General features: G+C 35.3%; 1 protein-coding gene across 1 annotated transcript in view; it reads right to left on the reverse strand.

The window, feature by feature from the left end:
• The window catches only part of LOC129234163 (neuropeptides capa receptor-like), a 105,075-nt gene extending 91,473 nt beyond the window's left edge, over nt 1–13,602 (reverse strand). Inside the window, exons 1-2 of the mRNA XM_054868080.1 lie at nt 13,380–13,602; nt 12,913–13,189 (exon numbers count right to left, since the gene is read on the reverse strand). Coding sequence (XP_054724055.1) covers nt 12,913–13,189; nt 13,380–13,602 — 500 coding nt within the window. The remainder of the gene's footprint in view (nt 1–12,912; nt 13,190–13,379) is intronic.
• Between the last annotated feature and the right edge of the window lie 9,553 nt (nt 13,603–23,155).

A 23,155-nucleotide genomic window follows, 5' to 3' on the forward strand; every position in this document is an offset into this window, starting at 1 on the left:
CACGAGAAAACTTGTTTTAATTAATTCGGGGATCGTCAAAATCCATATTTTGGGTGTCTGTACGTTCTTAGGCATATATCCACGTGTGGTAGGGTTGAAGAAAAAACTTAGCTCATTCAAGGGTGAGCAAAATGGAAATTAAGGCCTATTTTTGGGTCAAAATTTTTTGTGAATACAATACTTCCATTACTTTGTAAAAGGAAGTAAAACTGGGAAACAAATCTTGTTTTAAAATATCACCCTGATGTAGATATATACGGCACCAAATGCTTCAGTTTTGAACTAAGTCACCATTATATTCAAGCTCTAACTCACAGATATACTTACACATGCATTTTGTACCAATAAAAAATCCATTTCGGAGTTTATGGAATTTTCGAAAATGTGATATGCTCGAAATGTGGTTCCTATTTTCCGTATTTAAGAGCCAAAATATTTCTTTCTTTACATTTCTCATGCAAAAAATGTGCTCTAAATCGACAATTTATGTTAAGCAGTTTAGAGGAAGTAAGAAATGGAATGTTATTTCTTTCAGAATGTTTCCGAAAGATGATTCATGTTTTGCCATCTACCGTATCACATTGGCAATAATAAATTTAAGCTTTCGAAAAGTAGTTGTGTTCAAGTTTCTGAGATTCTTTTCCATCAAGTAAGGAATTCAGTTTCAATTACTATATAATAGGCAGACTGAGAAGGCATTATTTCATTTGATAAGTAGAAGAGAATCGATTAAATAAATGTTCACAGAGGCTTCAATTCGTTATTTCTTCATAATTTAGTCTTCATGAACAAAATAATTTTCTTTAGAGCTGGTATTTCAGGCCAAATTATCAATAAGAGACTGTTGAATTGAATTTTCAAATGAAAAGAAAACCTATTACCATGCGAGAAATTGATGGAAGTTGTGCTTATTCTTGAAGTGTTGAAGAAAATAATAAAAAGAAGGAGACAATCTTCTTAATAGGCAGTCATCTCTTATCATATCCTTTTTAGATTGAACTTATTTCTGTTAAAATAGCAAATTATTCAAGGAGTTAGCATTTGTCAAGAGTAAGCATTGGCTTATATGCGTTATGTACAGAGCAAATGAACCTTCAAATGCACAAAAGGAAAAAGTAGAGCCTTATTATACCGAACGATTCGAACAATCAACAACCACTTCAACAGACTAATGATACTCTACTGTAAAAAAGTATTGCAAGTGTGAGGAACCGAACATTTTTCGAAAAAAAAAAATTCAATTCAACTGATATTTTTTAAAGTTAATTTGTTAAATTGGATTTAAGGCAAGATATGGTTAAAATAGTAAATAAAAGTTATAACTTACTTCTATACAAAATTGTATAAAATTAATATTTATTTTTACCAACGCTGTACAATCGTTTTAAGCAAAATAGATGTACACTGCAGGGGATTGTAGGCTAAAAAAATTAAACATGTTTTAAGGGAAAGAGAGAAAAATATGATATGTTTTTCTATTCACCAGGAATAAGCACTTAATTTCATTAAAAAACAAATGAATAGATGAATATAGCATGCAAAACAAAAGGTGTAATAAAAAAGTGCACAGTATAATTAAAAAAAAAAAATTTTCAATCAAATTTCTAACAAATGCTAGATGTGCAACAACTTTGGCCAGTAGTGTCTGAACTGAATGTCGTGGCTCATAAGGGGTCGTCTACAAATTATGTTACGCGTTAAGGGGAGCAGAGTTTGAAAAATTGTGACGCTTTGTGACAAGGAGTTAGGGGTTAGTGCTTTAATAATTATGCTTTTTAAAACAATATTTTTGCATAATATAGCGTGCCCTGTGACAAGGAGAAGAGGAAGAGGAACATGCAGTGTGACACTTTGTGAGGAGAAAGGTCAAATTTGATTTTTAAAATAGTATGATATCCATTATGAACAGCTCTTTACACTTTTACCAATATCCACTGCAGAAAAAACTGCATGATTAATCCATGCAAAAGATAGAGAGAGTGATTTTCAGTATAAAAAGAGAGAAGAGCAAATTAATGCATTTTAATTCGTTTTTAATTTCAAGTAATGTTAAATAGTATTCACGTCTAATCGATCTCTCAAGCTGTAAAGATAAAAGTAAAAAAGATGTTGACCTTTAATTGCTTTGTAGAGAGCAGCAAGCAGGAGGGTACATTAAAGCAGCTATAATTTATGTTTTTTTTTTCCTTTCCAGGATGGACAAAAAGAGTTATATTATAAGCTTTTTGCTTTCCAAACAACCACTTCACTTTAAAAAGCCTCCCGCCAAACAGGATAAACAGTTTAAAGGATCTAACCACATTTCTGAGGAGTTGAAAGGTGTGATGAAAGAGGAAAAGAAGGAGAATGATTTGATGGGCAAACTAGATATCATAACTTTTTAAGGCTAAGGGTTTTTGGGTTTATGATGAAGGCCTTTTTTTGTGCGATAAAGTTAAAGGTTTTCTTGGCGGGGAAATTTTTACAACAGGGTTGTTTTTGATGAGATAGACATTACGAAGAATACTGAATTTCTGATAGTTAATAAAAATGTTCGTGTTCTGCTTTCGAATTCCGTATTTAACATTCTCTGTAGACAGTATGGCATGAATTAGTCCTTTTCCCCTAGCTCTCTTTGCACACACAAACTACTAGTGAGTCAGAAACCAATTAGTATTCTCTATTTCTCTCTCTTTTACACACAAACGAACTAAAAAACACACACAACCAAGTTTTTATATAATTCCTCCGAAGTTCATAAACAGATTGCATTCTTGTCCATTAGTACCCCGTATTTCAAAGGGCATATCAATTTAATTTGATATGCAGTACCAGTTGCGTTTTTGAAAATATCAAAAACGCAACTAGTTGTTAAGTGTATACGGTTGTAATAAATTTATCATACGCGAAATTAATAACTGCATTTGTGTCAATAAAAAAATGAGGCGATTTTTTAGATTTTTTTAAGCGAATTTTGCGCTCCATTTTACTAATCCCTGACGTCATTATTTCTCATTTTCACGTTCTCTAAACCATATGCGGGTGGTTAGAGCTTGTACATGTCAAGTCCAGGCAACTTTTAACCTTGACACCGAGTGATTGTAAAATAATTTCAAAATTACATGATTACAATATTAAAATTTCACCTCTACTTTCCTACATACCTGACCGTACTGATCATGACCATACTCTGAATAGCAAGTCGATATGTTATGCATTCAAAACAATGCGCAATTCCATATTTCAAAAAAGAATGAGGTAAGAGTACGTTGAGACCAAAATTCCTAAACGCGCATAAGAATAAGTCGCATGTAATACCATTTACGCCTACGATCTTAACTGCAATCTTGTACTCATGGTACAAGTTACTTTAGTCTCGTAGTTGGGGAGTTCTGATTTTGTTATTCTGCACTAACAGATCCACGTGGTTTAAACCCGAAAAAAATACTTACAGTTTTAACAACATCTCCTCCCTCCCCCCACGGCAAACAACGCATTTTTGCTTGGTTTCCTTGTTTTTATGCTCACGATTTAGAACAAAAAAACTCCTTGTTACAAGTATTTATAGGCAGCAGAGAAGACCAAAATTAAAAACAGTTGGTCAAAATATTCCTACAGATGTTCTGCTACCACCGGTGCAATTTGTGTCTCTTAAACTCCATTTAATCCGGCATATTTTGCTTAAAAATATGAAGCTGTGAGCGATGAAAATGGGGAACAGTTTCATGAAGATACCCTTGCAATGCAACGCAGATATCAGGGTCATTGGGCTAAGTCAATGCTCATCAAATACTGATGGACTCTTACAAGATATGATCCCTTTTTGGAGCACAAGAAGTTATCAAGATCGAAGTGTTTATAGCAATAGACAACAAACAACTTTTGCTTTATTTAAAAAAAATACTCGATGAAGCAGGACCGATTTACTTCCATTTATTGCGAAGGAATTTTTTTTTTTTAATTTACCTTCAAATCAATGGATGGCTTTTGTGTATCTTTCTTGTGTGAGTTTTTGTGTACCTTGAAAACAACTCGCTCATAAAATAAATACATTTACATATTAATATTTTTCCACCTAAAATTAGTAAGAGTTGACTAATTAAAGCCAGTATGCAGACAAAATTTTGTTTTTTTTTATGACTAATGTAATTTGTTTCAAAAATAATCAAGTTTACTAATTAGTGGAAATGCGTTCTTTCCGTTGTTAAATACACTTTTTGGAGTCACCAAGATGTCTCTCTAAGCTCCTTCGAAAAAAACTGAACGCTGAATATATTTTTATGTGTACTTTAAGAACCCAAACATGTTGTTTAGATCATTTTATCGCTGTAATTATTTTCTTCAATTTACTATTCTACAGAGGCAATGCAGTAACTTTCCAAACGATGATAGCTTTAAACTTTGCTTCTATATCAAAATGCTTTCCAACAAATCGTAGCTAGGATCGCGGACTATTTTAATCGTTAAAATTGCATACTATACTCCTCCGAGCCAATCAGTACGGCATTCCAAACAGCGATTTTCCCTTTCCAAGCATTCCATCTGATCCGTGCTTGAGTGCGTTAAAGAATGTGCTGAATTTTTTCCTACTTAAAATTTAGGGGTTTAGTCGCACTTTTGAGTATGTTTAAAAAATTTAAGAAGTTCACTTTTGACTGGGAGTTTTTCAATAGCGTAATACCGTCAAGCATGAGATAATTGACATTATGCTTGGTTAAATATTTTTTTGAAGGGAAAAAAGAAAAGAATGAATATCGTTGTAAAGAATGTTTTTCGCATACAAAACAGCAATATTTTTTTCAAAATTAGAAGCTTTAAGGCATTTTTATGCTCACTTACGAGTAATAGTTTAACAAAAAAAAAAAACTTAATATTCTAAAATAATTCTTTTTTTCTTACATTTTAGCTTGAGCAAAAGTATAAATCGGTGCTTACAAGTTTTAATTTTCAAAGAAAAAAGAAGAAATATATATTTTTTTTAGTATGAATTCAGAAACGACGCAGATCAGGGTTTTTTTTCTCTTTTATGGCGCAGAAAAAACTGTGTACTGAGGACAAACATTAAAAATCTCTTGTATTAATGAAGAAATTTCAAAATTTCATAAAAACTAAGCACCCTACTTTCAATGCAAAACGCCAGCAGAGTTGAGAAACTGAAAACCAATGTTTTTTTTTTTCTTTTATATAAAGACGAAATGAATTTATTTTACATAACATCCGTAAAAGTTTTGAATATGAGCAGTCGCATAGATAGTCTTGTGAATTATAAAAAAAAAAATGAAACAACTTTGGTCGTTATATTGGAATCAACCGTTCGGTTTGTGTACGCTCTAACTGTAGTTTAAATATCATTTTATTTTTGGAATAGAAAACAGGACTCGGTGCATCGTTCGTTACAACGAAAAGGGTGGGTTGTTCTAAATAGTTTTCACTGTACAAGCAAAACAATAGCCTGGGTTATATGGTCATTTGGTAACAACTTCATAGCCATAGTCTTATGTTGGGTAAGAATTATTTCAAATGCTCGAAGAACTTAATTTAATAACCGCTATAATACTTTTTGTTACTTTCAATAAAGCAAGTGCATTTGCTATCCGGTTGGAGAATCCTTGTCCTTGGATGTAGACAAAGATAAAATGTCGCAACTGTGTAAAACACATAAGATTTGGTGATTGGTAAGAATTATTTCAAACGTTCGAATATATTACTTCAATAACCGCTATAACACTTTGTGTTATCCACTGCAGTAAGCATTCATGTGCAATGGATACATCCATGTACCCCGGCAAAAAGTTTTTCCTGTTTGAGCAGAAGCAACTGAACGTTCTCATAGTCATACTACACTGGTGTAAGACATTAGAGAATTTTCAGATTTGGTCAATTATTTCTAGAACTACTGTACCGATTTCAATGAAATTTGGTATGTACATACGTTGAAACAATACAAACCAAATAGCCATCTAAAATTTAAAATACAATCGCATGGTCATAAAAAACGCTCGTTATAGCCGGATGGCATAAAACAGCGGTTGCAAAATTGAACAAAAAAATTGATTTAGTAGGGGATATGATCCCCTGTAACAGTCATATAGGTCTCGCAGTGTGAACTCCTTACTTGAAATGAAAAAGTTTATGGGATCCTGAGGCAATTTTTTCCACTCGTTCAACAACGCTATATCCAGGCTGTAAGAGGTCCCCGGAGGAGTATTGCGAGTGGCTATTGCCCTCCTGAGAGCGTCCCAGACATGCTCCGTAGAATTGGAGTCTAGAGATCTGTTTGGCCGATCTATCCTGTGAATATCCTCCCGTTCAGGAAACTCGTCGACCAGATTCGTCGATCAGAAGAACTCCGTGTGGTCTTGTGTAAACATCCATTAAAATTAACGCAGGGCTAACAGCGTCCCTCAAGAGGTGAGCGTAGGGCTCCAAGACCACTCCCCTGTACCTCACAACTGTAACAGTGCCTCTCTCAAAGACATGGAGGGGCGTGCACGTACAGCCATCCAACATGATGCAAGCCCAGACCGTCAAACTTCCTCATCTATAATGGTCGATCTTGCGGTTATTGGAGGGCAGGTATTGGCTCCCGGTTCAGCTTAACCGACTATTATTGTCCTTCGTTCATTGGATAGAAGCAGGAACTCACTACCTACCCTCCAATATACGCGAAATCGACCATTATGACGGTGGTGGTTTGACGGTCTGAACAGGTATCATGTTGGGTGACCGCACACCCCTCCATGTCGTTGAGAGAAGTTCTTTGACGGTTGCGAAGAATAGCAATGTTGTCTTGGAGCCCTATGATCACCTCTTGAGAGGTACTGTTAGTCAGGGGGTAATTTAAATGGATGTTAACGCAAGGCCAAATAGAGCTGGGGAGGATATTCACTGGAGGGTGGGGATTTAGCCAAGCAGATCTCTAGACTCTAATCCTATAGAGTATGTCTGGGACGCACTCGGGAGAGCAATAGCAACTCGCAACACCTCTCCGGAGACCAACCATAGTCTAAGAACAGTGTTGTTGAACGAGTGGAAACAATTGCATCAGGATCCCATAAACTACTTCATTTCAAGTATGGAGTCACACTGCAAGGTCTATAGGTTTATTAGTAGGCGCCATACCCCCCTTAATCAATTTTGTTCAATTTTGCAACCGCTGTTTCATACCATCTAACTCTAACGATTCTTATTTATGATCATGCGTGTGTATTTTAAATCTTGGACGGTTATTTGTTTTGCATTATTTCAATGTATGTACATACTAAATTTCATTAAAATCGGCCCAGTAGTTCTGAAGATAATTGACCACATCTGAAAATTCTCTTAATTTCTTACACCAGTGTACATGGCTCTGTTCAAGCTTAGCAAGCTGCTGGTATTGCCATCTTCTATTCATTTAAATTCTATTTAACTAATGAAACTTTCATTTTATATTTTAGGCAAACAACATCAGACAAACATGATTTGTGTGTGTATAAAGGAGCTATGATTGCCTAATACTATATTCGTCTATTCATACATATTATGGTAAAGTCTGGAATTTTAATAAATGCCATGTTTCAGATTAGCAAACCAGATTTCTAAATTTTGGTTTCTGTACGACAAGCCCTTCATAGTTCGTCCGTTTTTACCCAACAGCGCGTGTGCGACGCAAAGGAGGGTAATGTGCTTACTAGTCTATGTGTGCATATTTGTTCCTATGTGACGTTGTAGAGGCTGAACCCCTTAGCCAATTTTGATGATTCTTTCGTCACTCGATTGGTCTCTTAACCTTGGAAGTGTCACTAAACACATGGCGGTAATCAAAATTCAAAATATCATCAACCAGTCGCCATATTGTCAGTTCGGGATCGTCTCGCACGCTACCTGCGTGCGGCACAGCGTGCAACAAATGCAGGTAGCGTTTTCGCTGCCTGAATTTTTTATTTATTAAGTCTACTTAATTCCATTTTAATTTCTAACATTTTGCATTTGTTTTTGTCGTGATTCAGGGGACTGAGTTTCGCGACAAGTACTTTATTGACGGGCTAGTTTAGTTTTGCGAGAAAGATTTGATTGACGATGTTTCTGAGCTCGCGTCATCATGAGTTATACACGCTGTTTACATAGCTGTGGTTGACTTAAGTCGCGCTAAGTTTTTTTTTTCTTAAATAAAGTCGTTTCTGACAAATGAAAATTTTTATAGTGACGAATTGCTGCAAAGTATATTACTTCATTTTTTTACCCGACTGCGCGTGCGCGACGCAAAGGTGGGTAATGTGCTTATGAGTCTATGTATGTATGTTTGTTTCTATGTGGCGTTGTAGAGGTGAAACGCCTTGGACAATTTTCACGATTTTTACGTTAATCGATTTGTCTTAATCTTGCAAGTGTCACTGAACACATGACAGTATTCAAAGTTCACCATAGCAACAACCAGTCACCATATTATCAGTTCGGGATCGTGTTGCAAGCGTTTTTACAGCCGGCAGTTTTTGTTTACTAACTCTACTAAATCGATTTTGATCAGATTCCCGACTTTTGCGATAGACAGCCTTTTGTTTTGCAGTGCTATGCATGACTCTCTTTTTTTTTTCTATCGTGGGTAAAATACTTTTATAATTAAGTCGATTTTAAACTCTAACATGTTGCATTTGTTTTTGTCGTGATTCAGGGGACTGAGTTTCGCGACGTGTACTTTCTTGAAGGGCTTTTTAATTTTGCCAGAAAGATTTGGCTGACGACGTTTCCAGCTCGCGTTATCATGAGTTATCTGCGTACCGCATACCCCGTACTGCGTGGGGGGGGGGGCAAGGCCTTAAAGTGCCTAACGACCCCTGAAATTGAAAAAAAAAAATAGCACTAAGGCTTATTAACGTCGCAAATATAATGGGCTTCTGGAGAGGAGTCCTACAGATTTCGTAGCAGGAGAGCCCAATATTTAGTTTGGGGCCTGTGAATGATACGGACTATTTATATAGAACTTGATGACAAAGCAATTAAAATGTTCCTAGAGTAGGATTCAGAATCGAACCATCAACAGCAGAATTCATTGCACTTTATGGTCAGGGTAAAAAAGAACAAAAAATGTTGCCATTAGGGTTGGGCGATTTTACTACCGCAATATATCGCACTCAAAATATTGATATTTTTGATACATCGATACATTTAGGTCGTTAAATTCAACATTTTATTTAATGGGAGGGGGGACTGCAAAACCTATTACATAAGTATCTGCAACAGAGAAAAGCCATAGTCCATCTTGCTGAATAAATATTTTAGCAATTTATTCTAATAATATTGCTACAGCAAGGATTCTCATCTCATGTGTTTGGGTCGGGGGGGGGGGGATCATGAGGCAGATTATATCACAGAAACGTTTGGAGAAATTACTTAAGAAAAAATTAAGTATTTTTATTAGTGGGCCGCAACTGTTAAGGGAAAAGGGGACTTGGTAAAATTGAGGGGTGCCATTCTCAGTCGGAGGAATGGGCACCCCTAGTTACATCATCTGCATATTAAGATATGCTACAGAGAAATGCCATTGCACATCTTGAAAAGAAAATATTCCATCGGTTTATTCGAATAAATAATAGTTAAAGCAGGCGTGCCCATGAGGGAGGGGGTCTTGATGCTTAGTATACAATTGAAATTATCAGAGAAGTTATTTTAAAATGAGTTTAGTCTCTTCAATAAAAGATCGCGTTTTGGGGGAAGCGCGATAAATTTGAGAGGGGAGGGGGATTTAAGCGAATAATAATAGCAATATATAAAAATAATAACCGCCCTTGCAGGGGGGAAAAAGGTCATGACGCAGACAATGGCATTAAATTTTTTACAGAAGGATTTTTATCTATTAAAGAGATGGTGGTGTTTTCTTGTTTGTGGGGGGAGAGTGATATAATTGAGGGGAGTCACCGCACTTAGGGAGGGAAATTGGCATCCCAGCTACATCACATACATTATAAGATCTGCAATACAGAAAAGTCATCGAACATCTTGATAAGCAAATGTTCGAGCTATTTAGACGAACAATAATACTTAGAGCAGGGTACCCATTCGGCGGGGAAGGGGAAGGTTCTTGAAGTTGACTATGCCGTTGAAATTATCAAGGAACTTATTTAAAAAGTATTTTAGTCTCTTAAGTAGAGATTTTCATTTTTTTTTCGGCGGGGGGGGGGGGGGGCTCGGTAAAATTGGAAATGAAGGAGGCCATCGCACTTATTAGGGATTGGCAGTCCCAGCATCATGATCTAAACATTAAGATCAACAATAGAGAAAAATCTACGAAAATCTTGAAAGGTAAATATCCCAGCAATTTATTCTAATGATGAAGCTGGGGTGCCCATTTGAGGGGGGGGGGGCATGAGGCTGTTAATACCACTGAAACTATCAGAGGAGTTTTTTTAAGGATTTTAGACTCATTACTAGGAGAGCCCATCTTTTCGGGGGGGGGGGGAGGATGGCGCTCAGTACAATTGAGAGGTGACGTCGCAGTTGGGGGATGTGCTTCTTTAACTATATTATTTGAATATTGAGACCTGAAATAGAGGGAAGCCATCGGACATTTTGAAAGCTAAATATTAAAGTAGTTTATCCGAATAATAATTGCTAAAGCAGGGACATGCCCATGGGGGGGGGGGGGGAACATGAGGCAAACTATGTAACTTAAAGAATCAGAGATGTTATTTCAAAAGGATTTAGTTTCCTTTTTTGAGGATCCTGTTTTTTTTGGGGGGAGCGGTTTGGTGAAATTGAGGGGGGGGGGGGGCAACGCACTTGGGGAGAGTTGGCACTCCTAGCTACATGATCTGCAGTAGAGAAAAGTCATCGTAAATCTTATCCGTAAATATTTCAGTAATTTATTCTAATAATAATAGCTGAAGTATAGAAGTGCCCTTCCTTGGGGGGGGGGGGGGGCATGAGACAGACTTTACCACTGAAATAAATAATGAACGTTTTTTAAACGGATTTCAGTCTCTTTAATGAGATGTCATGTTAATTTTCGGGGAGCTTCGTTTTAATTGAGGAGGTCATCTTAGGGGAGGGGGGGGGGGACACTTGGATATATGGTGAGTATCCAAAATCCTAACAATATTATGTCCCCGTGACCTAACACAAAAATTGTTTTACTCAGAAAGTGTTTTCATTTTTTTAATAGTTAGAAATAACTTATCTGATATTACTCTACTCTTATTAAAACATTAACTCATTAGTTTTTTCTACAAAAATTTTGGAATAAGCAGAAAGTCACACTTTTGGCGTGCCCCATCCGTTTTTCAAATGGTCTTAAATTATTTAAAAATTGACAAATCAACATTCCGCAAATTCAATTTGTAATACAAAACTAAGCATACTTAAAGGTGTAAAACAGCATTCTTTAAATAAATTAAATTATTTAAATCATCAAGGTACATTGTTTTAAACTTTGTCCTCAGGTTTTCATGTCATTATTCTGTCCTAGGAATGAGTTCAATTATTATAGATAAAAAAAGGAGTTTTTAATATCTGTCTGGAGGAGTCTGTTCTATAAAATTGTTTATTATCACCCTTTTGTTGGATTCCTTGAGTATTTTGTTAATATGATTTGCTTGCTGTTCTCATTAAAATTTTGAAGTTCAAGAATAAGGTATGAAACATTTTCGCTGTCATTCTTCTTTACAATTTTTCTGTTTTAAATAAACAAAAACTTTTAACTCTACTCAAAGTGTGTGGTTGAATTAAGAAGTTAGAATAGAAGAATAACATTATTTAAGGTGAGTTGGGGGAAGTGCAGCCCTTAAATTGTATAGTTCGACTTTATTAAGGCCTAGACATTACAAGACTTGATACAAATTTTTTAATTTTTATTTCGTATGTTACCTGTTTTAGTGTGTTTCCCAAGACATGAGCCTGTTAAAATCATTGCAGGTAAAAAAGTTGATTTTTTTTTTTAAACTATTGTGCTCTAGGGCCGCACTTTCTCAATAAAAGTGAAGCAAGAGCATCATCTATCTATTTTTTTTTTCAAACCGTTTGACAAAATAAGTGGCAAGTGCAATCAATAGAGTATTTTTTCTGATTAAAAACGATTTTTTAATTTTTATTTTCATTTATTCATTGGGAAGTTATTACATTTTTCCTAACGAAACCTGTCAATGTAAAATGAAGAACGTTCAAGGAGCAATGGATTATTAAACAAAATTATGAAGTTTTTATTTTAAATTAAGTAAGGAACATGAAAGATAACTTTTATTATGCTAATAAGCTTAAAAAAACAAACACAAATAATAATCAAATCCAATATCAAGGAATAATCTTTAAAACTTGAATATCAATAACATAAAATTTATATGTCTTTGGCGAACTTGAACATATTTTTTGTATAAGTACACTTAGTATTAGTAATTAACAATTTAATTTATATTTTATTCTGAAAACGTTACTTGGAATATCAAATTTTTCTCAACGATCTGAAGAGGGATTTGGAAGGATTGATACAATGTCGTCGTCTTGGATAACGTCGTCTGTTGAAGGATAACTAAACACAGTGTTATAATTTCCCGCCATTTTTAACTTTAAAAATTTCATTTCAGGGTAATTATCATCATTTATATTAGTAATTTGTCCTACAAAATGTTTAGTCATCTTTTTTATAAAAAATCTCACAAGAACCCAGTCGCCTACCTTTCTCTCCGTACGATGCCTTCCCCACTGAATGATATCTTCTTGCTGTTTTTGCTCTGTGGCAATCATTTCTTCGACTGTCATTTCATCATGTGAATCTTCTCCTTATATAAACTCATATTTTCATTATCGTCACATCCTTCCTCCTCGAATAATTTCTTTCGGATGTTCGGTTTTTTTTTTTTTTTTTTGATTTTTTTTTTATTTATTTATTTATTTATTTATTTTATTTTTTTTTTTTTTGAATTTTTTTTTTTTTTTTTTTTTTGCAACCTTCACTTTAGCTACCATTGCAATTTTTTGCGCCTTTTGCTTAGGCTTGCTGATGAATGACACTTAATTGTGTCAAGAAGCAGTTCCTCAAATGACGTGATATGGCTTGATGTTGATGGAGTATTATAAGAAACACTTGGCTGAGGTTGTAGAGTTGCAGATTGCGAAGATATGTTTAAATTTCTAATTTGATCAGAGTTTTCATTATCTGGTGCAGGCGCTGAGTTCGTCTGTGTTCCGGCTTCTTTCCATCTTCTCAAGGCCAAAGGATCGTAGTTATCTTCAGGAATTACTGAAGAGTTGAATGGGAAAATACCAGCCGTATGGAACCCATTTCTGATTATATTACTGTCAGTTTCCTCTCAAATTTTTCCCAACATTTTCGAAAATTTTTGTTCCGATAACTTGTCAGCGATGTGTCCCAGCGAGTTTTCAGTGATTTCATAACTGATAAATCCAGGGGCTTAAGTCGACAATCATACGTTCTATTGCAACAGATATTGCAGGTGGCCGGTCCATCGTTTTGGACTTCACTCCACGCCGACCTTTCAGATGATCCTGTAATGTTGCCCGCGGTATTTTGAAATGCCGGCTCGCATCTTTACAGGTAAGGGTACCTGAACGTATCGCTTCTAAAGCAGCAGAAAGTTCCTCCCGACTGTAGGAGCCAGCTTTTGACCTTATCCTTTGGTAATTCCGCACCATTTTTATTAAAAGTATAAAAAAAAACAATTGGAGCAATATAGACTTGTGACACTTATTGTTAGTTAGACAAAGATGCAGAGATTAAAAATTAATTACATTGCTTCATTAAATCGTTGCAAGCAAATTATATTCTGTCATAAAAGAACACTGCCAGATTAATGGGAAAGTGCAGCCCCAAAAAAAATGCGAATCTGCACTTGCCCCTTTTTTTTCGGGCCGCACTTTCCCAGTAGTATAATTTTCTGGGGCAAGTGCAGCCCTAAAATTAATTGATTTTTAAAGTAAAAAATAATAAATCTCAGCTTTAAAAATACGAAAAGTAGACATGAAATAGTTTGTACTTACGTTTTAGAAGCACGAAAAAGTGAGAACAACAACAGAAGAAACGATGATTTCTCGAACCATAACAACATGGCACTTTAGTGGGAATGAGAAAAGTTAGGAAACGAGGGAGGTAGTAGAGTTACCATTTGTGTAGCGCGATCTAACGCACGCAGTGCAAAGTAATAACGTTTACCAAGCTACCCGTATGCAACAGCCCCTGCAGATATTCCCTGTTTCTGATTATTAACCTAAGCCGCACTTGCCCCAAGATCGTACTTAGGGGAAACCCGGGCAACGTGAATACCTTAAGCTTTCCTATATTATTGTCGTTTAGATATAACTTTGGAAATTGAAACAAATGTTTATAATCAGTCTTCATTTAATGAACTTACGTTATGCAATAACAGTTGTATTTAATAGTAAATTACACTATAAGATATAAGGCCAGTTTTTCAACAATGGCATGAATATCCGCTTTCCCCAACACCCCGGGTAAAGTGGATTCGGGTACTGAGGGCAAAGCGAACAACAACATTATTTGGTCATGAAACTAAACATTAAAAATAAAATAACCATCGAAAATTAAAGGAACATATCCAGAAAACATTTTATTGCTACAATGTTAATTATTATATTTATTACAGACAAAAGAAATTGAGCTTTAAAATAAAACAAACGTCGAAAATTAGAGGAACATATTAAAAAACTTTTGCTACAATGCTAATTATTGTAATTATTACAAACAAAGAAATTGAACTTAAAAATAAAATCAACATCGAAAATTACAGGCTCATATTAAAAAACATTTTTCTACAGTACTAATTATTGCAGTATTTATTATAACAAACAAAGAAATCAAACTAAGAAAGTCAACATTCAAAAGTTTAGGAGCATATTTAAAAAAAAAACATTTTTCTGCTACAATACTAGTCATTGCAGTTGTTCACAAACAAAATCATTACCATTTTCGAATGCTGAACACTCTTTATGACACCATTGAGTACAAATACGACATTGTATAGCAGTTTTCTTTGACTGATCATCTTCTTCAATGAACATTTCCTGACTGAAAATGCACCTTACATCATCAAATTTCTTTACATCCTTCTTCTTATCATTCTCTTATGGAGTCCTATGTTTTGTAGTAGAGATTTTTGAATAGTCTTTATGCTACTTGGTCTTTTTAGCCTACTTTCCCAGTAAAAGTCAGAAAAAGAAGAAAAAAGCATGAAAGAAGGCTTAATGCATCTTAAAAATATCGTGAAAAACAAAAAAAAAGTCAAAAATAAATAAAATAATTAAATAAATATTGAAAAAATTAAAAATTGGAAAGTAGGGTATTGAGATGGGGAAAAATGTCTGTCGGTCTGTCTGTCGGTCTGTCTGTCGGTCTGTCTGTCGGTCTGTCTGTCTGTCGGTCTCTGTCTGTCTGTCCCCCCCTAATAACTTTTGAATGAATAGTCCGATTCGAACAAAACTTTTTTTTGTTCGAAAGATCTCGGCGAGGACACCTCATTCCCATATTTCACTTTTTGATTTGAACTATTTTTTGTTCAATTTTGAACAGTTCAAAAAAACTTAACATTAGCGCCTACGGGGAAATTCAAAGCAATTCCGAACTGTGAGGTGAATTTGCTTCAAAACAAACTTTGTAGGAAAAAGCTTTTGATAAAAAACTTGTATATAAGATATATTTTTTGATTTGAACAATTTTCCGTTCAATTTTGAACAGTTCAAATCCCTTACACATTAGCGCCTACGGGGAAACTGAAAGTCAATATAGATTCCGTACTTGAAGGCGGATTTACTTCAAACAAACTTTGTTGGAAATAGCTCTTGACGACCTACTCCCGACTCCGACTCCGAGAATTTAGGGGGACCTGACACCGACTCTGACAATTAATCGGACTCCGACTTCCCCGACTTCGACTCTGTCTTCGTAGCTTTGGCAAACATTTAATACACGGAGGACAAATGACTGACTCCGATTCTTGGATATTCGACTCCGATTCTTTTATCCCAAAATGAGATTGACTCCGACTCCGACTCCGCTGCTGTGGTTTTAACTGTGAAATAATTATTGTTGATATGATTTGTTTTTATTTTCACGCTAAAGTTTTAATTTAGGTATTTAGTTTTCGGTGAATAAACTCGAAAAATATGCGCAGACGATTTTTTTTTGACAATGAAAATTATTTCTTCAAGTTGACATTTTATTGTTTTTTTTTTATTTTGGTAAGTGCATTAATTCGTTTAAAAAATTATTTTCGGCAACAGGGGAAAAAGAAACGATTTTTTGCTATATGATGTATTTATTTTAATGAACTTATTATTATTTTTTCGTTTTGAAAGCTGTTAAAAAAAATTTTTAATGGAAAGAAGTGTATTAGCTGCTTTGTTTAAAAGGTGCTGCTATTTTATTTGTTCGTTTTTTTGAAGAAAAGTAAGGAATATTTTATTCCTAGAAATCAGCTTAAAATATTAAAAGAAATATGTTTGAAACAATTTGCGATTTTAGCTATTTTTGAGAATATTGATCAGGTACTAGAAAGTAGTATGGGTATACGGGAAAGTAGGCTCGTCTAGTTCTAGACGGAACTTCTTGTTAATAGTCTCCTGAGAAGGTTTATTTGAAACATCATCTAATAGCGGAGGGAACATCATTCATTGCCTTGGACTTATTCTGTTGTTTCAGATCCCAATGGAGTATAAGGATGGTCTTCAATGATAGCATTGTCTTGAGATCTTAAAATTAAAGGATTTCCAGGTTCGGATGAAGTGATTTGTCATGACCGGGCATAGTGAATATAGTATCCACTTTGCCCAATCCGCTTTGTCCTTCCGGTACATTTTTGAGGTTACTAAAAATTACTAAAAAACCAGAGCATCTAAACTCGTCGTCTACGGATAGTTGAGAGCTATGTAATTGTACATCAAATCCTACTCATAACAAAGAACATGCCACAAATAGTATTAAAGTTTTAAATAAAAGAGTAACCTCTGTAAACTAATATTGTTTTCCCCAAAACATACTTTGTTCGGTCACTGGCGTCGCGTGACGCGAACTCGTCCCAAAGTGTTTGCCGCACACGGAGAGGCAACAGGCGACCGTTTCTATGACATTGCGGCAGCCGGCCAACTAATTATTTGTGAGTTATGGGCAAAAATCGCTTTGCCCGGGGTATCCACTTTAGCCGGGTTTCCCTACCCCAACTGACCTTACCTTAAATATAATCCTGGGCCTATATAACAGGCAAATTGTATGGAACTTGTCATACTCCTGTCCTAAAAAAAGTCAAACTCCTGTCCTAAAACAATCACTCTCCTAGCATTATCTTTCAAGCATTGGTAATGCATCCCGTAGAATAGAAGGATTTATTTCCATTACATTAGTTTGAAAATAAGATTGATTGAAGAAAAGAAAGTCAAATTTGGCGAACGATAAATAAAAAATGTATCAGTGGAATAATTCTATTAATTTATTTATTTACTTATTTTTGTTGTTGTTGTTGTTATTCAGATGAAGCGTTACCAAAGAGATTTTTCCTGAACCATAAAACGATTCGCAAGCAATGAGAAGGTAACTTTCCTTTTTGTGAATTTTATTATACTGTGCATATTGCTTACTTAAAGAAAGTTTTAATGTAGCGATCGATTTTTTTCGTTGAAAAGAATGTCCATTATTCGGAGTGTAAGCTATTCAGAGTGTATAATATGGAAAAACCTATATGGGACTTGTACTCGAAGAAATTAGGAGTGTCCGTTAAGGGAGGTTTTACACAAATTTTGTTCTGTCATTTAATAACCATTCATTTTCATTTTGGCTTTAGTTATTTCTTTATTACTATAGTGAAATTTTAAATAACCCATGAAGAAATTCATTTTGTAACTCTACTAGTGCTGCTCGTCAGTCTCTTTCTATATGAAAATTTGACCACCTGTTTTGAGGGTGTAGCATAGTTAAAGTGAGGTCCTTCTATTTTCCCCTTAATAAGTTCCAAACAAAGAGTAAGTATAATTTTTTTCAGATTTTTTTCAGCATTTTTATTTTTAAAAAAAATGTGACTGGAAAATGTCAGGTTTTGCCATATATCTATGCATATCAAGATCTGCAATTGATAAAAGCCCTCGGTAAGTAGTATTTCTGTAATGTTTTCAATAATATTCGCTACAATGACCCTCCCCCTGCTCATGTGGTGAGGGGGGTCACAAGCACAGACCAAATTGTTGAAATTTTACAAAGGGTAATTGAAAACTTTCAAGTCTTTGTGAAACAGACCTCATTATTGGGGAATAACATTTTCAGGGGGGGGGAGGAAGGTGCCATGTAAACTTTCGAGGGGGGGGGTTACATCCACATTTAAATCATATACACACTAAAATTTTCTTCCTTTACATAATTTGCAAAAACAATACAAGTTCACAAATGCAAGTTTATTCTCGGTTTTCTACGACACGCAGCACATGATTTCCGATTCGCAGAGAATCGGAAATCCTAATATATGCTACCCCAATTCTGCAACCTATGCTTGATAAATCGAAAAACCCAAAGTACGTAAATGCGTAGAACTTTCACAAAGAATCCTATGTCGGTGCAAGCTAAAACTTGCATTCGTATAATTATTTCAACTCCAATTTTGTTTATGCATAGAACTAACACAAAAAAAACACTGTCTGCACATGTAAAACTGTCTGGCGACAACAGGGATATGGCAAGTTTCAGTTTCAATTTCGTTCCGTCAGAGCTTCCAGCGATAACGATTTAAAATTGGTATAGGGGAGACCGGGGCAAGATGACTATGCTAACAATTTTCGTAGTTTATTAATTTATTTTTAAGGATAGTAAAATTAATTTTACATGAGCTGTTAGAGTAGTCCTTTGTAGTATTAAATATATTGCCATTTAATTTTTCAAATAAAAATAACGAAGGATATTTTTATTTTTTTATAACCTTAACAAATCGTCATCTTGCCCCAGTACTGGGGCAAGATGACTTTGACCTAGGGGCAAGATGACAACGTTGAAAAAGGTTGAACATATTTTATGTTTTGAATGTAGTACCTAGTTTTACAAATGATAACTGTGTTTTACATCTCACTAAGTATCAAATTAAGCGTAATGCGTTGTAGCGTAATGTTCAAGTGCTAAGCTGTGCAGCTAACAATAGACACAAATAAAAATACCATTTTCATGATTGAAACATTCCTCATGCCACCACTCTTGGCTTTTACAGCTCTGGATCCATTCTTCTGCTGGAGGGTCTCAAAATTCCATTTTCCAAGCAAGGCATCTTAGAACACTATTCTTTGAATTTGATGCAACTGCATTGCTTGGCATGAATACGGGCCCACAGTAATAGACTTTGGCCTACAGGAACTTGGTCTGAGTTTTTTTTTTTTTACTCCCTTTTTAGCTTCACGAGCTTCTTTTCCCTGTTTTTTTAATAATTCTTTTTTTTTCTTCCGCTATGCTCCTTGTTCTGACATTTTTTGATGGGTGTGCTTGTAAATATGTTTAAGTTTCAGTTTTTGTTTTCTCGTATTGTGTTGCTTTAGACAATGCAATGAAATCAAAAACACTAAAATGCTTCTTTGGTGCATTGGAATCAGCATTTGCCATAACTTCTGCTTCGTCTGAATGGTTTATACGTTGGTTTTCTACTCCCAAGCTCTGAGGATTAGCACTATTATTTTCAGTTTCAGAGCCAACAACGTCGTAGTCCGCTAAAAAACAAGAAAATTATGAGACTCGATACCTCATTCTTTAAACCCTTTATCGGCATTTCCAACTGTAGCTGCTTTGAAGTAAGCGGTGCTCAAAAGCTCACCATTATTTTTTTTCTGTGATAGTTTGTCCTTGATGAATAATCATAAAATTGTCACATGCTTGGCTATTGTACGCTTTTAATGGGCAGAAAAATGTCTCATCAGGAGCTAGAGACGATGCGATGTGTGAACGATGTGTGAAATGGCAACCCAACCATGATAATGTTTTTTCACTGCAAGGTAAGATAGCCTGCAAAGCTATGTGAGATTTATGATTGTCAATAATCAGCAGAGCAGAAGATTCTTTGCTTGGTTTAATTCATTCAACTAGTCATTTGGCCAACTAGTTAATAAATAGCCCCTGGTCACCCGCTTTCGAACGATACTACTTTGATTCAATGCGTCCTTTAGCCCCAGAGGAGAAGCGCAAGGTCGCATGGACAAACAGACAGAGTTTACAGGAATTTAATAAAGTGGACAACATAGTTAGTTTAATAAATTCCGAAACACGGGCAATAGGCAAGCTCGTCATCTTGCCCCGCGTTGCTGCCCGCCATCTTGCCCCAGACTGCCTGTTTGAACGGATTCTTCTCCATCGCCATAACAAAGGGCGATTAATTGACATTTATTCATGGTAACAGGTAGTATTTAAACTAAGTTACTCATAAATACTCAAGAGACACGATATATCCTATATGTATATGCAGCAGAGCTTATTTACACATGCATAAAAGTTATATCGTGGCATCGGTAAACAATCAGAGATTCAGAACTAACACAAATATGACGATTTCAGCGTCTCTGTACTATTGCTGAACGAACATCAGATATGAGAGCCCGTAGCATGCAGTTGATGCAGTTACGTAGTTTAAAACGGAAAAATTAAGACATTCGTCATCTTGCCCGGCTCGTCATCTTGCCCCGGTCTCCCCTGCGTACTTGAATTCTGTTTGAAGTGGTGCCGTGTCGATATTTTGCCTCTTAATTCGGGACTTATAAGTTGTATTCGTTTGAAGAATGCAGATAATTTCTTGAAATTTCAAACATTCACCCATCACACAGATCACACCTATCAAAGATCATGTATTTTTGAGTTAGTATTTCACTTTCTCCGTAATTATGTCCCGTATATCCGTTTTAAACGCTATATCGGACGGATAGAAATCTAAGTATCGTTACCGCGGTAACAGACATATATCGATGTATGACGATATATCGGTATATTGCCTAGTCCTAGTTGTCATTGATATTGTGATGGGCTGTAACTGCACACAAGCTCCAAGGAACTACTTTGGAACGAGCTGTGGTTGACTTAAGTTCGTGCATTTCTGCTAAAGGTCAAGCATATGTAGTTTTCAGTCGTGTTTGGTCACTAGAAGGACTAGTAATCAGTAGCTTAGACCACCGCAAGTTACTTAATAATCCTCACGCTATAAACCCTCTCACTGAAATGACAAGATAGTGAAATTTACCGTCTTATAATCATAATAACTAAGCCAATGAAAATTAACTGAAAAGTGTAGAATAAAAAATAATTTTTAAAATAAAACAAAAACCCGACTGCGAAAAAACCAAAAAAACTAAAAAGAAAAAAATATAGGCAGTAGTTTAGAACTTTATTAAGTATCACTGAATAACTACACCGTTGAAATAGCTTTATATAATCGATATACACACATAAGACAAATCATAAATTCAAAAGTAGAATAGACCAACAGTCGTGGCCCATTTAAATTTTACGGGGTTCCTTGATTGTTTAAAAAGAAATGACCCCAGTCTGTTGATCCTTCTATTCTGCTTTTGAATTTATGATTTGTGTTATATGTGTATCGATTATAAAACTATTTCAATGGTGTAGTTATTCAGTAGTAGTTAATAACATTCTAAACTATTTCTTTTTAGTTTTTTCGGTTTTGTACGCAGTCGGTTTTTTGTTTTATTTTATACATTTTTTTAAAATTATTGTAGTTGACGTCTGGAAAATGTAGTCTTGAAACTTTTCTTTTTATTTTTTATAACTTTGAGTACATGTATTTTATAAAAAACGTCGTGTTTCGGGTGACCACTTGGGTAAAATGGAAGCTTAGTTTTTCACTTCTTCCCATAACTTACATTATTGCATACTACTTGTACATCTACTTATCACTCGCATACTCACCTAACACCCGTTCGCCCAAGTATGAGTACGGTCGAAATCTCAAGTTTCACAGCGTGGTAATTAATCAGCTGTAGTACTGCTACAACACTGTTTCAGAAATTGTTCCCCCAGTCCGACTTATTTTTAGGACTCGACCGATGCATCGGCCTGGCCGATGCATCGGCGCCGATTGTTCAACAATTTATCCATCGGCATCGGCATCGGCGGCCGATGCTAAATTGCAGGAAACATCGGCCCATCGGCCTTAAAAACATCGAAAAGCCGATGGAACTGGCCGATGTTTTTGAAAAAAAAAAGGACCTTTTATGTTTTACTTTTTAATACAAAGTAAAGGTTGTTTTCATATAAAATTGTTTACTAAATTTCAGTATGAATTTCTATTTTAGTCACCCCTGAAAGAGTTTTTAATACTGCATTCAAGTACCAAACAAGTTTATTATTGCGTTGTTCCTTGCTGCTGGATGTACGTATGTACCTCTCATAAGTCATAACTCAAAAATCGTAAGCTGTAGAAGGATAATTTTCGCATTTGGGGTGCGCACTTCCAGTTGTGCACTTCCCTTTTTGTTTTCGATCGGGTGTTCTGAAAAGCCTGTTTACTCATTTTTTGTGGCTATTAATTACTTATTTCAATGCAAAACTAATATAGCGTCTCAGACTGACGATCATTTGGTAATATATTGCAGAATTGGATACCTTGAAAACAAATATGAAATGGCAAAACCGGTTTTTGTGTCATTTTGTTAGATTCCGTTTGAGCCGACGGTAATTCTTAATTTTTCCATATCTATATATATAAATGGCTACTTCTGTGGGGATGTCCGGGGTAAAATTCAAAACTACTGGACAGGTTTTAACCATTTTTTCACCATAGATAGCTACATCATCAGGGAGCATTTTAGGCTATAATTTATTCCTTAAAAACTTAGTTTTAAAAAGTTATGGTGGAAAACATTAAATTTCATGTAATTTCCCCATGTTATGATTAAATATAAAACCCATTGTTAGGAAAATTCGTTGCCTAACAACAGCAATATTAAAAGTAATCACAATGAAAATTTTGAATCAAGGCTTCTCCGGAGCAAGCATGACATTTATTGCTTTCTTAGGAGTTGTATCCTCATCTTTATATATAAACTAGCTGTACCCGACGCGCGTTGCTACGCAAACAAAAAAATACATCATTATACTGATTTTCATGACAATCGGTTGAACGGGGCAGAAGTTGCTACTCTGCAGTGCCACCTGGTGGTGAGTGGCTTCAATGAGCATATTATGCACCTTCTTCGTGGAAAAATACACATA

Source organism: Uloborus diversus, chromosome 1 (genome assembly GCF_026930045.1).
Source record: "Uloborus diversus isolate 005 chromosome 1, Udiv.v.3.1, whole genome shotgun sequence".
In the NCBI taxonomy this organism is placed as follows: domain Eukaryota; kingdom Metazoa; phylum Arthropoda; class Arachnida; order Araneae; family Uloboridae; genus Uloborus; species Uloborus diversus.